General features: G+C 42.8%; 1 protein-coding gene across 1 annotated transcript in view; it reads left to right on the top strand.

Annotated features, from left to right (window-relative positions):
• Positions 1-17,353, top strand: part of EPHA3 (EPH receptor A3) — a 349,426-nt gene that overhangs the window by 315,170 nt on the left and 16,903 nt on the right. The window contains exon 15 of the mRNA XM_075854459.1: positions 923-1,116. Coding sequence (XP_075710574.1) covers positions 923-1,116 — 194 coding nt within the window. The remainder of the gene's footprint in view (positions 1-922; positions 1,117-17,353) is intronic.

Raw genomic sequence — 17,353 nt, 5'->3', positions numbered from 1 at the left:
TTTCAGGCGTTTTTGAAGCTGAAAATGAAATTTGGAGCTTCTTTTGAGGCTTCTTTTCAGACGTTTTTTTGAGGCGTTTTTGGAGCTATTTTCAATAGAGCCAATGAAAAACGGCTCCAATTACGTCCGAAGAAGTGTCTTGCACTTCTTTTGACAAGGCTGTATTTTTACGTGCCGTCTTTTGACAGCGACGCGTAAAATGACAGGTCGTCGGCACAGTACATCGTAAAGCCCATTGAAAGTAATGGGCAGATGTTTGCTGACGTATTGGAGCCGTTTTTTCAGACGTAATTAGAGGCGTAAAACGCCTCCATTACGTCTGAAAATAGGTCGTGTGAACCCAGCCTAAGGGTCTGCAGGATCAGATTACACATGGTTTGCTTATATTGCCATGGAAACATATAGGTCTGCATAGGAGCTGTAAACACAAAATGATAGGAGATTTTTACTAAAGACTAAAGTATTTGCAAAAGCTTGATGTTAGATACATTGGAACAATAAAAAGATAAATTGTTGCGATGGTGGACCTTTACGTTTAATATTCAAAATATTACAATGACACGCTAAATAGTGTGACGTAAGGTCAATTTATCAACTAAAAATGGGAGTAAATAAAATGTGGACATAAACAAAAAAGAAGACAAACAAATTAAAATTGGATTTAATGGGCACCACTGAGACACCACTTTTTAATGGACACCACTGAGTCACCACTTTTTAATGGGCACCACTGAGTCACCACTATTTAATGGGCACCATTGAGACAGCACTTTTTAATGGACACCACTGAGACAGCACTTTTTAATGGACACCACTGAGACACCACTTTTTAATGGGCACCACTGAGACACCACTTTTTAATAGACACCACTGAGTTCAATTTTTTTGTGAATTCTTCTAACATCTACTTTGCCATTAACAGGTAATTAAGGCAGTAGATGAAGGTTATCGGCTGCCGCCTCCTATGGAATGCCCAGCTGACTCGTATCAGCTCATGTTAGACTGCTGGCAGAAGGATCGAAACAACAGACCAAAGTTTGAGCAGATTGTCAGCATCTTGGACAAGCTGATACGTAATCCCAGTAGTCTGAAAGTAATCGCCAATACAGTTGCAAGGTGAGAATTCCATTATGTAGCATGTGGTGCACTGTTTCCTTTATTTTTTTTTGTTCTCTCTCATATAAAAAAAATATAATTGAAAGTTTAACACTTATCTTAAAAAAAGCTTCAATTTTGCTTATTGATTCTCATCAATCACATCAGTCCCTGTCCCCAATAATCTCTGTTCCCTGTCTCAATCATACACACTAGAGTCAATTCCATAGGAAAGCAACTAACGTATTAGTATGTTTACGGATTGTGGGATTAAAACGGAGCACATGGAGGAAATCCACAAGGAGAACGTACAAGCTACATACAGATGCTGTACATCTTTTTTTTTTCCTACATGGAGCATTGATCCTCCAGTTCTCTTAAAGGGATATTCCCATCTTAGACATTTTTGCCATTTCCACAGGATATGCCGTAAATGTCTGATAGATGCGGCTCCTATCTCAAGAGCAGAGATCCCCCAATCCTGTGTAGAGGTGGTCGAGATTATGAAAACAGCTAACCTTGCTGTGCTATGCTGTTTACCTAACTCCTATGGAAGTGAATAGGAGTTAAGGAAATAGCAAAACACAGCAATAATTGACCGTAGTTCCGGCTACCTCTCTAAGCGGTCTCCGTCTGGATGTTGTGGCCAGCGGCAGGTGGGGATGGGGGACCCCCATTCTTGGTTGCAGAGACAGGACCCACATCTCTCAGACATTTATGGCATATCTTGTGGATATGCCATAATGTCTAAGATGGGATTAACACTTTAAGGCGCACTTCTAGGAAACCTTCTTTAGTTTTGATACCATGAGTTTAGTACAGATTTCCATTAAGTTCTTTATTTAATACTTGTTTCGTTTTTAAAAAATGTTATATGCAATGAATACATTTTTAGTGTTTTTCTCACCCTTTTTGTAATGACAGGGTAGGGAGACAGACAGGTGAGCCCTAATCTACCCGCCACTCAGTCCCTGCCTACTTGCAACGACCCGTCCTAAGCGACGGGGTACAACTGGGCGACGGTCCCTACGCTCAGTAAGTGCAAGACAGACAAACAGACAAGGGTACACAGAAGCTAGGGAAACGGGGCAGCTGCCCACAGAGACACCGTGAGCAAAAAGAGTAGTGAACGAGCCGAGTCAAACCAGGAGAGAACGAGGTACAAAACGCTGAGCAGGAGAGTGGTCAGAAAGCCAAGGTCAATAACAAGCAGAGGATGAGTAGTACAAGCAGCAGCAGCAGCAAGCCAGGAAACAAGCATAGAAGGATCACAGGCAAAGGAGAAACAGGAAAGGCAGGTATAAATAGACAGTGGGCGGGAGCTAGCTCCGTCTGGCCAGGCTGTGGTAGGCTCTCCCACTCCTAAGCCTGCCATCCTGAGTGGTGGAAGATGGAGTCAGTCTCACAGACATAGGAGCAGGTGCAGACTGATTGCCCATGGGAGTCGACACAGAAGCTGTGTCTGGCAAATCCTTTACAGTACACCCCTTTTATGAGGGGCCACCGGACCCGCTCTAGGTGGACCTGGTTTATTGGGAAAAACGAAGGTGGAACCGCCTGGTCGGGTACCCAAGTCCTCTCCTCAGGCCCGTATCCTCTCCAATGGACCAGGTACTGGAGGGAGCCTTGGACCATCCTGCTGTCCACAATCTTGGCCACCTCGAATTCTACCCCCTCAGGGGTGAGAACAGGGACCGGAGGTTTCCTCGAGGGAGCCAAGGACGGGGAACAGCGTTTAAGGAGGGAGGCATGAAAGACGTCGTGCACTCGAAAAGACGGGGGCAACTCCAGTCGGAAGGAGACAGGGTTAAGGACTTCAATGACCTTGTACGGCCCTATAAACCGGGGAGCAAACTTCTTGGACGGGACTTTAAGGCGCAAATTTTTAGAAGATAGCCACACCAGATCTCCGACCACAAACAAGGGGTTAGCAGCACATCTTCTATCTGCCTGAGTCTTTTGTACGCTCTGGGACGCCTCTAGGTTCTTCTGAACCTGGGCACAGACTGTGCACAGTTCCTGATGAACGACATCTACCTCGGGATTGTTGGAACTACCAGGTGAAACGGAGGAGAACCGTGGATTAAACCCAAAATTACAGAAAAAGGGGGAGACCCCTGACGAGTTACTGACCAGTTATTAAGGGAAAATTCGGCGAGGGGAATGAATGAGACCCAATCATGTTGACAGTCAGAGATAAAACACCTTAAATATTGGTCTAGAGACTGATTAGTCCTCTCCGTTTGGCCATTAGTTTCAGGATGGAAAGCTGAGGAGAAGGACAGATCAATCTCCAACTTTTTACAGAAGGCTCTCCAAAACAATGAAACAAATTGTACCCCTCTGTCAGAAACAATATTGACAGGAACCCCATGGAGACGCAGGATGTGTTTGACAAACAAGGTAGCTAACGTCTTAGCATTGGGTAGTTTCTTGAGGGGCACAAAGTGGCACATCTTACTGAAGCCTGGATGGCCAGATAGGGCAGAGCCATGATTTTCCCAAAGTACCCTTAGCCGGAGTTGCAGGGGAACAAACAACTTGTTCTCAGGAAGGTTCCCGGGAGCTAAACCTTGATCAGCCGCAATTTCGGAGACTAAATCAGAATAAATAGAGGAAATGATTATACCTGGAGGCAAAATACAAGCAGGATCTTCCTCCGAAGGAGGGCTGGCCATGAAGCTACGTATTTTTAGACCCAGCCCTATAGGTGACCAAAAAGTTGAATCTGGTAAAAAATAACGCCCATCGAGCTTGTCTCGGGTTTAGCCTCCGGGCAGATTCTAAGAAAACCAGATTCTTGTGGTCGGTAAGGACCGTTACCTGGTGCCTAGCCCCTTCCAGGAAGTGGCGCCACTCTTCAAATGCCCATTTAATGGCTAAGAGTTCGCGGTTGCCAATATCATAGTTACTCTCAGTGGGCGAAAACTTCCTGGAGAAGTAGGCACAGGGACGGAGATGGGTGAGGGACCTGGTACCCTGGGACAAGACAGCAGTCACTCCCACCTCGCAGGCGTCAACCTCCACAATGAACGCCTCCATTTGGTTGGGCTGAACCAGCACTGGGGCGAGATAAAGCACTTCTTAAGGACCTCAAAAGCCTGGACAGCCTCAGGAGGCCAGTGGAGATCAGCACCTTTGCGAGTGAGATCCGTAAGAGGCTTAGTGATGACCGAGAAGTTAGCAATAAATCTCCTGTAATAATTAGCGAATCCCAGGAAGCACTGTAACGCCTTCAGGGAGGCAGGTTGGACCCATTCCGCCACAGCCTGGACCTTGGCGGGGTCCATGCGGAATTCATGAGGAGTGAGGATTTGACCCAAAAATTGTATCTCTTGCACCCCAAACACACATTTTTCGGTCTTAGCAAACAGTTTGTTTTCCCGAAGGACCTGGAGCACCTTCCTGACATGCTCAATATGGGGGGACCAGTCCTTGGAAAACACAAGTATGTCATCAAGGTACACTACAAGAAATACCCCCAGGTAGTCTCTTAAAATCTCATTTATGAAATTCTGGAAGACCGCGGGAGCATTACACAACCCAAAGGGCATGACGAGGCATTCGAAATGACCTTCGGGCGTGTTAAACGCACTTTTCCACTCATCCCCTTCTTTGATGCGGATAAGGTTATAAGCCCCCCGTAGATCAAACTTACAGAACCATTGGGCCCCCTGAACCTGATTGAAGAGATCAGGAATCAAAGGAAGGGGATACTGGTTCCTTACAGTGACCTTATTCAAGTTCCGGTAGTCGATGCACGGCCTAAGACCACCATCCTTCTTCCCTACGAAGAAGAAGTCAGCACCTACCGGAGAAGTAGAGGGGCGAATGTAACCCTTGGCCAGGCATTCCTGGATATACTCTCTCATGGCTTCACGTTCGGGACAAGAGAGATTGAATATCCTACCCTTAGGGAGCTTAGCTCCTGGTACCAAATCGATTGCGCAATCGTATTCTCTATGAGGAGGTAACACTTCGGAGGCCTCTTTAGAGAAAACATCAGCGAAGTCCTGAACAAACTCAGGTAGAGTGTTCACCTCCTCAGGGAGAGAAATAGAATTAACAGAAAAACATGACGTCATGCATTCATTACCCCATTTGGTAAGATCCCCAGTATTCCAGTTAAACGTTGGATTATGCAACTGCAACCAGGGAAGGCCTAAAACCAATTCGGACGATAATCCCTGCATCACCAGTACAGAGCACTGCTCCAAATGCATGGAGCCAACAAGGAGTTCAAAATCAAGGGTATGCTGTGTAAAATAACCATTAGCAAGAGGAGTGGAGTCGATACCCACTACCGGGACAGGTTTAGGCAAATCAGTCAATGGCATAGCTAGAGACATAGCAAATTCCACAGACATAATATTAGCAGAAGACCCTGAATCCACGAAGGCACTGCCGGTAGCAGACCTACCACCAAAAGAGACCTGAAAGGGAAGCAAGATTTTATTAGGTTTCATCTTTACGGGAAATACCTGTGCGCCCAAGTGACCTCCCCGATGATCACTTAGGAGCGGAAGTTTTCCGGCTGCTTATTCTTACGCCTAGGACAGTTGTTCACTTGATGTTTGTCATCCCCACAGTAGAAGCAGAGACCATTCTTCCTGCGGAACTCTCTACGTTGTTGGGGGGACACGGAGGCCCCGAGTTGTATAGGTACATCCGAGTCTTCCGTGGAAGAACGAAGCAACGGAACCTCGGGAGGCATCATGGGGGAGTCAGAGGAGAAGGCACAAAAACGTTCAAGTCGTCGTTCCCTTAGACGTCGGTCAAGTCGTATCGCTAAAGCCATAACCTGATCTAGGGAGTCAGCAGAGGGATAGCTAACTAGCAGGTCTTTCAGGGCGTTCGGCAGACCCAATCTAAACTGGCACCTCAAGGCAGGGTCATTCCACTGAGAAGCTACACACCACTTCCTAAAGTCAGAGCAATACTCCTCTACAGGTCTCTTACCCTGACGTAAGGTCACCAGCTGACTCTCGGCAAAGGCAGTCTTGTCAGTCTCGTCATAAATGAGCCCGAGAGCAGAAAAGAAAAGATCAACGGAGGAAAGTTCAGGGGCGTCAGGAGCCAAGGAGAAGGCCCATTCTTGGGGCCCATCCTGGAGCCGGGACATAATTATACCCACCCGCTGGCTCTCAGAACCTGAGGAGTGGGGCTTTAAGCGAAAATAGAGCCTACAACTCTCCTGAAAGGAGAAAAAAGTCTTCCGGTCCCATGAGAACCGGTCAGGCAACTTGAGGTGGGTTTCAAGAGGTGAGGTGGGGGGCACTACCAGGGAAGCATCACGCAGGTTGTCCCTCTGGGCCAGGGCCTGGACCTGTAGGGAGAGGCCCTGCATCTGCTGAGCCAGGGTCTCAAGGGGGTCCATAGATGTGTCAGGGACCAGGGTAGACTAGGTATATGGGCCTGTGATTATGTAATGACAGGGTAGGGAGACAGACAGGTGAGCCCTAATCTACCCGCCACTCAGTCCCTGCCTACTTGCAACGACCCGTCCTAAGCGACGGGGTACAACTGGGCAACGGTCCCTACGCTCAGTAAGTGCAAGACAGACAAACAGACAAGGGTACACAAAAGCTAGGGAAACGGGGCAGCTGCCCTCGGAGACACCGTGAGCAACAAGAGTAGTGAACGAGCCGAGTCAAACCAGGAGAGAACGAGGTACAAAACGCTGAGCAGGAGAGTGGTCAGAAAGCCAAGGTCAATAACAAGCAGAGGATGAGTAGTACAAGCAGCAGCAGCAAGCCAGGAAACAAGCATAGAAGAATCACAGGCAAAGGAGGAACAGGAAAGGTAGGTATAAATAGACAGTGGGCAGGAGCTAGCTCCGTCTGGCCAGGCTGTGATAGGCTCTCCCACTCCTAAGCCTGCCATCCTGAATGGTGGAAGATGGAGTCAGTCTCACAGACATAGGAGCAGGTGCAGACTGATTGCCCACAGGCGTCGACACAGAAGCTGTGTCTGGCAAATCCTTTACACTTTTCTTTGTTTAGCTCGCACAATTTCAGTATTTTATAAACTCATAGTATAGCATCTGTGAGTGACAAGTTATACTGTTGATGACTTTCCGGTGTGTGTATATTTGATACACTAAATAACGTCAGTTCAATTACATTAGAAAAATACTAGTATGCTATTGACATTTCTTGAGAATATACTTTTGAACTAGTAATAGTAATTTCTTGGTTATCTCTGTCATCCACAAGGTTTATCAACCAGATTTCTCAAAGTTCTGAATGGCTAATCTGCCTAGCTATACATTAAATGGTTTCCCATCAGAGACATTTATGACATATACACAGTATATGTTATAAATGTCAGATAGATGTGGGTCACACCTCTGGGACCCACACTTATCTTTAGAACAGAGCCCCCTAAACCCCGTTCTACTGCTCTGTGTTGTGGCTGACGCATGTGATGCCCGACCATGAATTACGGAAACAGCGTAGCTTGCTGAGCTACGCTGTTTCTGTAAGACCCATAGATCTTAACGGTAGTTACGGAAACAGCATAGCTCGCATGCTACGCTGCTTCCGTAACTGCCATTCACTACTACGGGAGTCACGGAAACAGTGTAGCTCATCAAGCTACGCTGTTTCTGTAATTCATGGTCGGAAATAAATGTCTTTGATGTGAAAACCCCTTTAAAGTGTAGCTAAACGTTCAACAAACTTCTGACATGTCATAGTGACATGTCAGAAGTTTTGATTGGTGGGGGTCCGAGCACTGAGACCCTCACCAATCGCTAAAATGAAGCGGCGGAAGTGCTCGTGTGAGAGCTCAGCCGCTTAGTTTCTGTTCGGCTGTTTCAGGAATGGGCTGGGCTCATAGACTGAGTATGGGCTCATACACTTTCTATTGAGCCCGTACTCCGATACATTGATTTCCGGAAAAAGCCAAACAGAAGCGACTGAGCGCTCACACGAGCGCTTCTGCCGCTTCATTTTAGCGATTGATGGAGAATCTCAATGCTCGGACCCCCACCAATCAAAACTTCTGACATGTCACTATGACATGTCAGAAGTTTGCTGAACGTTTAGTTACCCTTTAATATAGTTGGCACATTTTCTAATAAGAAGTTTAGGAATCCTGGGTGACTGACAAATCATACGAGAGTTTTATTGGCAGACATAGTAGTTGTCATCAAGCTTTTATAGAAACAGATATAACTAAGAATCGACTAAATAAAAAATTTTAAGAAGCGGATAGAAGGCGATAGTTCAAGGATTTATATTTACAGATATTTGATGTTGTCTCATGACATAAATCCCTTTCCATATTCCCTATTAAGATGGATCGGGGAGAGTAGAAAAGCCAGACCCATGACCGTCAGCTGATCACAGGCCTGTTTCTATATACTAAGGGGTTGCCTTTATAAACAACCCCTTTAAATAGTTGCCGATACAGGACGAGCATTCGTTCTGCTAATCGCGCAGGTACAGCACATGTGTCCGTGTGATCAGAAGCGGGACAACAGCTAAATCACAGCCACAGCCCCGCTTTAACGACGGAGTACATAGGAACCTCTGACCTCCCTCATTTAACTCCATAATTGTCGCAGTCAGTAGCAACCGTATCATCTGAAGTGTTTGACAGAGGGCCCTCTGCCAGCCCTACATATTGCCATTAGAAATACATCTTGTCTTGCCAAAAACAAGCCCTCATACAACTACGTCAATGGAAAAATAAAAAAGTTATGGCCCTTGGAATGCGACGATGAAACCACAAGAAAAAATTGCTACATCCTTAAGGCCCAAAATAAGCCAGTCCTTAATGGGTTAATCAAAGACTTGTGGATATTTTAACAAAACATAGAACGCTTTGATTTACTTCTATTTTTCACCCATCTATTATAAATGCAGTACTACCCAACTCACATAACTGTAATCACACATGCAGTTTTCGTGACAGAGTGGATATAAAAGAGTATAGTATCAGTCTTTCCTTTAGGCTGGAGTCCCACACAGAGTTTTTGTGCTTTTTTTCGTGGCATTTTAAATGTCGTTTTTAAATGCGTTTTCTTATGCTTTTTTTTTTTATTGCGGCCAAATGTTATATTAATGTCTATAGTGAAATTTAAAATTCACTACATCCACCTGCATTTTGGTTTGTGGCGTTTTTGAGGCAAAATTGTGGTTAGTGGCATTTTTTTTCCAAACACATCATTCTTTGGGAATGACTATTTTTAGGCATTTTTTCTGCAGGCTTCTTAATAGGACTTCAAAAGCGCCATAAAAAAAAAAGAAGGTACAAAATGACACTAAATGAAAAACACAACCAAAATGCCACTAAAAATGGCATAACAAAAACCGCATGTTACACTTTAATAACAATGGCGTTTTTGGAAGCGTTTTTTTACGCCGTTTAAATTGCCAGCAAGATTCTGTATCTGAAGTAAGCCTTATACTTTTCCTTTTTTTATGGCTACACTCCTGCTTTTGACCCAAAAAATTGCATCAAAAAGAGCTACAAAAAAATGTGTGTGTGATTCCAGTTAATGCCATTGCAACCACAGCTTTGTCTGTTTCAGCTATTTTCAGGCTGAATGGAAGCTTGTAGAATTACTCCAGATCACTACCTGCTATGAGGGGACTAAAGAGCCGCTCTTGATAGATGATGTTTGGCTTATGAGAAGCCATTCTGTAAATCAACCCTTGGCTATTCCTAATAGGGCTATTATAAATTACCGAGTCACAGCATCATCCTGCTAGGCAAATGTACTTTATGATTCACATCTCCTGAACTTTCTTAAAGACTATTAATAAAAGTTTGTGGGGTAGACTGGTATATTGGATTCAGTCATTTCTCTGTTTTTGTCTGTCAATGCTAATATGCATTACACAATACCATGTGAAGCCAAACTCACTCAACGCCCTCAACCATCTTTGGCAGAAAGCATTTCTGTGTCTCAGATAATTTCACTTTAAATTGCTTCATGCTTCCCAGAAATTGAGCAAAATAAACATAAAGTGCAGTTAATGATCAAATGTTCTTTTTAAAAACTATTTTATTCAAAAATTATACATTTTAAAACGCTTCCACTTTGGAGATTTCCCATCAGTCAGAATGTAGTCACTAGAATGTCAAACTTGATTTAACTGTCTACAAGAAATAAAATGACGCCATTTTTTATGCGGAAAGTCATTAAATACCATAAGACTATTACCATTAGTAGGCCAGTTAAAAGGGTAAATGACCAATGCTGGCACAGTGGAAACACTGGAAAAACAGTTATTTGTCTATTGGTCCTGATTTTCTGACATCTTTCTATATACCATAATACCATATACAATTGAGATGAAAGTATAGATAAGGAACATGACTAATAGGAAATGTAATATGCTGTATTTTAAAGTAGTTAACCCTCATCTATTAGCCAGACGGAAAGTGACTACAAGGAGTGTCTCTCGCACCAGAGGACCTGGAACATCCATTTATTACACAGACAGCCCATCGATTTCCATAAGAACTGTGTAATGTTCCATCTCCCCTGCGGTGGTGCTGTAGGGAAATTGAACTCTTTCTGCCAGGTTCCCTCACACATTCCATAATCAGTTGATGGTCAGGAGATCCTTCAGGATGCACCAACCTCTTATTTCTTAAAGCGATATCTGTCACCAGGCAGACTTATTAATCCAAAAACTGCATGTACTGTATGTAACTTAGGGACCTTGTTCCCTCTCAATCTATCAGAAGGGCAGAGATGACTCTTCTCATATCAAGATGTGGGCCCTGCTTGGATCTATCTGGTTGCACATACTCATGAATACTTTTAAAACAGCCTGTCAAGGCATATTGGGAGTTGTAGTCTCACAGCACCTGGAGAGACACAGGTTGCAGACTACTGCTTTAGAGAATCAGATAGAAAACGTATTAATCTAAATTTATGTTTAACATATTCAGGCGTACTTTGTTACTAAAGCAAGCTATTTATTATGATTGTCAGCGGTATACTTAAACAGTAAAGTGTTCGAATAAATGAATGACAAATGGGACCTCCCCGCCCCCACAGTTGCCAACATCTGCTATGAATTTCCCAGTCTTCTTTAATACACATATTTTTTATTTCACTTTCATCTGTAATATGGTCCATAAATAAATATAAATATATATATATATACCTGTATATAACTTTCATTCAAAGCACTTTATTTGCAGAAACAGAGTTGCGTTAAGAATCATTGTGGTTTGTTTTTTGTTGATTTATATTAATTTTCTCCAGAGAATACCAATTATCTGTTCCTATATGATATCCACTAAAAAAAAAATAGAATCTGTATAAACTAAATAAATAAGTTGTTCCACAAGAAATAAATAAAGCATAAAAAAATCAATTCTTGAAAAAAGAAATCTGTGAAGTGCTTAAACAAGGACAGACATGAGCTGTGGAAACTTTAAAGAATATGGACAGTTCACAACATGGAACCTGGAAAATAAAACCCACTTGGTGCTACAAAATGAAATTAACTTACATCTTGAACCTTACATGTTTTTTGGCTGATATATTTAAAGTCTAGCTAAACGTTTTACAAACTTCTCACATGTCATAGAGACATGTCAGAAGTTTGGATTGGTGGGGGTCCGAGCACTGACACTCCCACCAATCGCTAGAACAAAGCAGCTGAAGCGCTCGTGTGATGGACAGCATGCATTCCAGATGGACCAGACTTTATCAAAGTTTGCCATACTATTCTGTAAAGATGCAGTAAGATTTGTCTAACGTCTTTGTATAGTCTATATTGATTGTGACTTGACCGCAGGGGTACACTGACCAATTGGGAATTAGGGCAGTACCGAGTTGCACCTTTCTATTTGACCGTTTCCCCAACGGTGAGTTGATTGTTTGGGGTTACCCTACTGGCTCCTCTGGAAATCAGCTGACTAGTGATTTCCCTTTAGTTAGGCGGGATTCACATGACCGGGTCGCGTCCGAGCCCGAGTGCCGGGCGGTAAAATCGGCCATTCTGCCCGGCCGGTTTGCATAAAGTTATGCATCCGTGCCGGGCCGGGCAGATCCGGACAGTGACATCAGCGGCAACTCCTGAAGGGGAATCCCCATGTGTTCGGGGATTCCGCTTCAGGAGTTTCCCCTGATGTCACTGCCCAGATATGGACAGAGACATCAAGCGCTCTGTCCAGGAGCGGAATCCCCGAACACACGGGGATTCCGCTCCTTCAAGGAGCTAAAGTGCGGCTAGCACATAGCAGAGCGGGGAGATACCTCCCCGCTCTGCTATAGTGGCGTCACTACAGTAGTAGCAGCAGCAGCTGCTGCTGCAGCTGCTAGCGGCGCCATCGAAGGTGTCGCCGGGCCAGGGCGCTTTTAAAACAAGCAGGGGAAGGGAGCCAGCGCAGCGCTCCCTTCCACCTGCTGTACACCCCGGCCCTGCCACACAGTGTACAGCGATGCCATTCGTCAGAATGGCATCAACTCCTCCTCCTCACATGCACTCTGCGCTGTGAGGAGGAGGAGATAGAGCGCAAGAGCCGGAAAACCCGGCCGTCACTCGGGACACATCAAGGTGATGGCCGGGTATTACCCGGCCCCATAGACTTCTATGGGAGCCGGGCGGCCGGGTACCCGGGCGAAAATAGAGAATGTCCTATTTTTTGACGGGCGGTTTTCCCGGCCGTCAAAAAATCGGTCGTGTGAATAGCCCCATTAGGGGTCTATTATTCCTAATGCAGCCGGGTGCCGGCCGATTTATGAACGGCCGGCACCCGGCCGGGAAACCCTGCCGTGTGAATGAGGCCTTAAAATGATTACTTGGTATCTATTGAAATGGGCCATCTTTGTAATGCCTAACTCCACCTGGTCCACCAATATGAGAGTCATTCTTTATAGCAGCTCTCCATTCTTGATATTTTTTTATTTTTTTTATCATCAAAATAATATTTCCCAGTACAAAATTAATTTAGTGATTTCAAAATGCAAGATCATTTCACATGTGAATTAAACTCAGTACATACAATAAAACAAATTGTCTGCCTTTTTTAACATCTGGTGTACCTCACTAAACCATCTTCCCCATCTCTGAGAGAATTTTTTTAGTTGCTTTATCATTTTTACACGTAACTCTCTCCAAATGGATGTACCTCAGAACCGCAAACTTCCATTCTTTGCATCCCGGGGCTTCATTAGCAATCCAGTGTCTCAATATTATTTTTCTAGCAATATATAGGCTACAACCAAGTGATCTTTTTTGAGAGTTATCCAAAGTTATCCTAAGGCCACAACCAAGTATACATATGATTGCCTTGCAATATATCTCAAGATTGTAAATTATATTCAGAACTTCTATAACCCCATTCCAATATCTTCTTAGCTTCAGACAATTCCACAACAAATGGATCAAATCTCCTTGCATGTCCTTACATCTTGGACCGCAATCCGTCTCTTTATACACCATTTTTTTAAAATCTGGTTGTTGTATAATGAGCTCTATGTATAATAAAGAGTTGAGAGGCCCTTTGAGAAGGGAATATGGACAACAAGGGAGCTGTCTCGCACACGTTCATCCCTTGTGCTTCCTCTATCTTTCCTACATCATTCTCTCCATTCTTGATAATTGATAAGGGTCCCAACTGGAGGACATGCCTCTAGTTCAATTTTTTTTTTCACGTCAGAGTACACCTAGAAGTAAGTAAATTGAAGGTCGCATGTAATTGAGGCAAATATTATGTGATATAGTCCTAGAAAGCAACCAGTGTAATAATGACCTGGTGTGCATGTGCCCATTATGCCTACACACGTCAGGCAGCAACGGGGTCTTCTTCATCACACTAGACTAGTCATGTGTAGGAATGCCCACCAAGGATGATAACCGGCAATGATACTAAATTGGCTGCTTTTGAACACAGATAATAGTTCTTAGACACAATGATTTCCTTGGAGCCTGGGAGTCCGCAACTACAACTTAAACATTGTACATCTTCTCTCTATTGATCTATGTTGTATTACCCTTCCAATGACTCACATAGCGTCTATCTGGCACTTCATGCACTGTCCTGACTAATACGTTTGTTCATTTCTACCACACCGTTTATATTTACCACACACCAACCATATATTATAGTATGATAAAGGAAAAGGGTGGAGACATTTTTTTCTTTTCCTCTGAGTAGATATGTAATTTCCATGATGTCTTTTTAATGACTGCCGTCTGTGGCCTAGTGGGTACTGATTTATGAATAGCTGTAAAAGATCAGGTGGAACACGGCAGGGCTTCTTTACAACTGCCTGGATGGAAACCCATCTAATTTGTTTAGTTAAGTGTGAGCTCATGGTGAACATCACCCGGATCATAAATTTCAAGTTTAGACCCCTAACTGGGAACTTGGTCCAAAAAATGCTGATGACTGCAGATGATCTTGAAGACCAACATTCCCTTGGTGCATATGTGGAAACATCACAGACTCTTCATTGCTACAACCGCATTCCTTCTTATTGATAAACTGTCCAGATGTCCTCTCCAAGGAGGAAAGTAACCAATTTCTAAGCTAAATTCTCCGAGGAACATTGAAAAATTAAAATAATACTTCACATCACTGGTTATTCAGAGGTTACGTACATTTATATTTAGTTCTTTTTTATATTTCATTGCTTCTTTGATCCAAGTCATGAACATAAAGACTAACTTTGACTACCTAAATCCCTAATCTGAGGAAGCTGTTTTTTCTCATTTCAGAAAGACAAATTCCTTTATTTTAAAGACTTGCGCCTCAGATAAAGCTAATCAAAGACCAGTAACGCTGTATAACGAAAGAAAAAAAAAAAAAGAAAAATTGAGGTAGAACCTTACATTCCTTCCTACTGCAACACTTCATAAATACTTCAAAAATGTCCTAGGAATCACAGACGTATTGCCAGCAAAATATATGAGTCCAAAGGTGATACACTTATTTTAGCTAACAGCAGTAGCTATTTGGTGTTATATTACCAGCGCATAAAACTAGTTCAAACTTTGCCAGAGGGAAAATATCTATTTATTTTTTATGTACGTGGTTATCCCATTTCTACTGTAGAATTTAGAAAACAGAACATATTATGGCTGCCAGCTTCACCAATGTGCAAAGTAATTCTAAGATCCATTAATCAAGGAGCGGTTAAAACTCCATTATAAAGGTGATTACATAGGCTCAGATTTGAACACTTGAAAAACTTGCATGTAAAAATGTGATAAATGCTAAAACAGTTAAAGGCTCTGTTCACAACTGCATTGGAGCCACCGTTGCAGATTCTGTCTGATTTGATATGAAGAATAGCGCTGCATGCATTGCTATTCTTCCCGTCAAAGGACAACATGACTGAACCCTACAGACGCTATTCTATGTCAATGGGTTTCATTGGGCACCTGTCATATCTGTCGTATGATGGATCTAGCGTTGCCTATAAAGGACTCAGAAGAGGCAGAGAGATCGCTTTTTTTGTACATGTTATGCTTGAATAAAGAAGCATAAAGTGATGATAGCATCCATTCAGGGCCGACTCTAGCTTTTCTGCTGCTTGAGGTTGAAAATTAAAATGGTGCCCCCCATATCTTGATTGATATCCCCCTGACTGTTCTACATTACTACCAGCCTTCTCCATTTCCTTGTACTTCCCTAGCATGTGTTGTGCAGCGATGAAGCCAGGCAGAGTACACCTCGCTGAACGGTACGTGCCTATGGAGTAGAAGGCAATGGCACATCCATTGAAGTTGCAGGAGACTGGCAGTGATGTATAACAGTCAGGGGGATGTCAACCAAGCATGGAAAGGTAGGTTTGGAGTTAGGACTATGTCACTCTTCAGGATAGCGGCACCGCCCCATGAACCTTTAATGAGTAATTAGCATATAGCGTGCACTATTTTAAAAGTTGATTTGATCGATTTTGCTGTATCTGAAACAAACATACAGGGGAATAATTTTAAATATTGTAAGGTCATGTATTACCGCATGGTGGCGGTTCAAGGGGTTAAAACTACCTGACAGCTTCCCATTAAATATATAATGAATTGCAACAATTCCATCTGCTCTGTAATTTTGTATTATAAATATATCCTTTATAATTACAGTACCAGAACAAAGCTCAATACATATATACTGCACCAGAACAAAGCTCAGTACATATATATACACACACACACACAACACCAGAACCAAGCTCAGTACATATATACACACACAACACCAGAACCAAGCTCAGTATATATACACAGCACCAGTACCAAGCTCAGTACATAAATACAACACCAGAACAAAACTCACTACATAACACCAGAACCAAGCTCAGTACATATATACAGCACCAGAACAAAACTCAGTACATATATACAGCACCAGAACAAAGCTCAGTACATATATACAGCACCAGAACAAAACTCAGCACATATATACAACACCAGAACCAAGCTCATTACATATATACATCACCAGAACCAAACTCATTACATAAAAACAACACCAGAACCAAGCTCAGTACATATATACAGCACCAGAACGAAGCTTAGTCTATATATATATATATATATATATATATATATATATATATATATATACAGCACCAGAACAAAGCTCAGTACATAAATACAACACCATAACCAAGCTCAGTACATATATACAACACCAGAGAAAAGCACAGTACATATATACGACACTAGAACAAAGCTCAGTACATATATACAGCACCAGAACAAAGCTCAATACATATATATAGCACCAGAACCATGCTCAATACATATATACAGCACAAAAACCAAACTCAGTACACAAATACAGCAACAGAGCCAAGCTCAGTACATATAGCTCAATACATATATACAGCAACAGAACAAAGCTCAGTACATAAATACAACACCAGAACAAAGCTCAGTACATATATACAGCCCCAGAACAAAGCTCCGTACATATATACAGCACCAGAACCAAGCTCATTATATAAATATTGCACCAGAACAAAGCTCAGTACATAAATACAACACCAGAACCAAGTTCAATACATAAATACAAAACTAAGCTCAATACATGTATACAGTACCATAACAAAGCTCAGTACATATATACTGCACCAAAACCAAGCTCAGTACATATATACAGTACCAGAACCAAGCTCAGTACATGTATACAGTACCATAACTAAGCTCAGTACATGTATACAGTACCATAACTAAGCTCAGTACATATATACAGTACCAGAACCAAGCTCAATACATACATACAGCAACAGAACCAACAGAACCAAACTCAGTACAAAAATACAACACCAGAA

This window comes from Rhinoderma darwinii, chromosome 2, assembly GCF_050947455.1.
Source record: "Rhinoderma darwinii isolate aRhiDar2 chromosome 2, aRhiDar2.hap1, whole genome shotgun sequence".
Taxonomy (NCBI): Eukaryota; Metazoa; Chordata; class Amphibia; order Anura; family Rhinodermatidae; genus Rhinoderma; species Rhinoderma darwinii.
The sequence above is the reverse complement of the archived record's forward strand: the minus strand, read 5'-3'. Positions and strand labels throughout refer to the sequence as shown.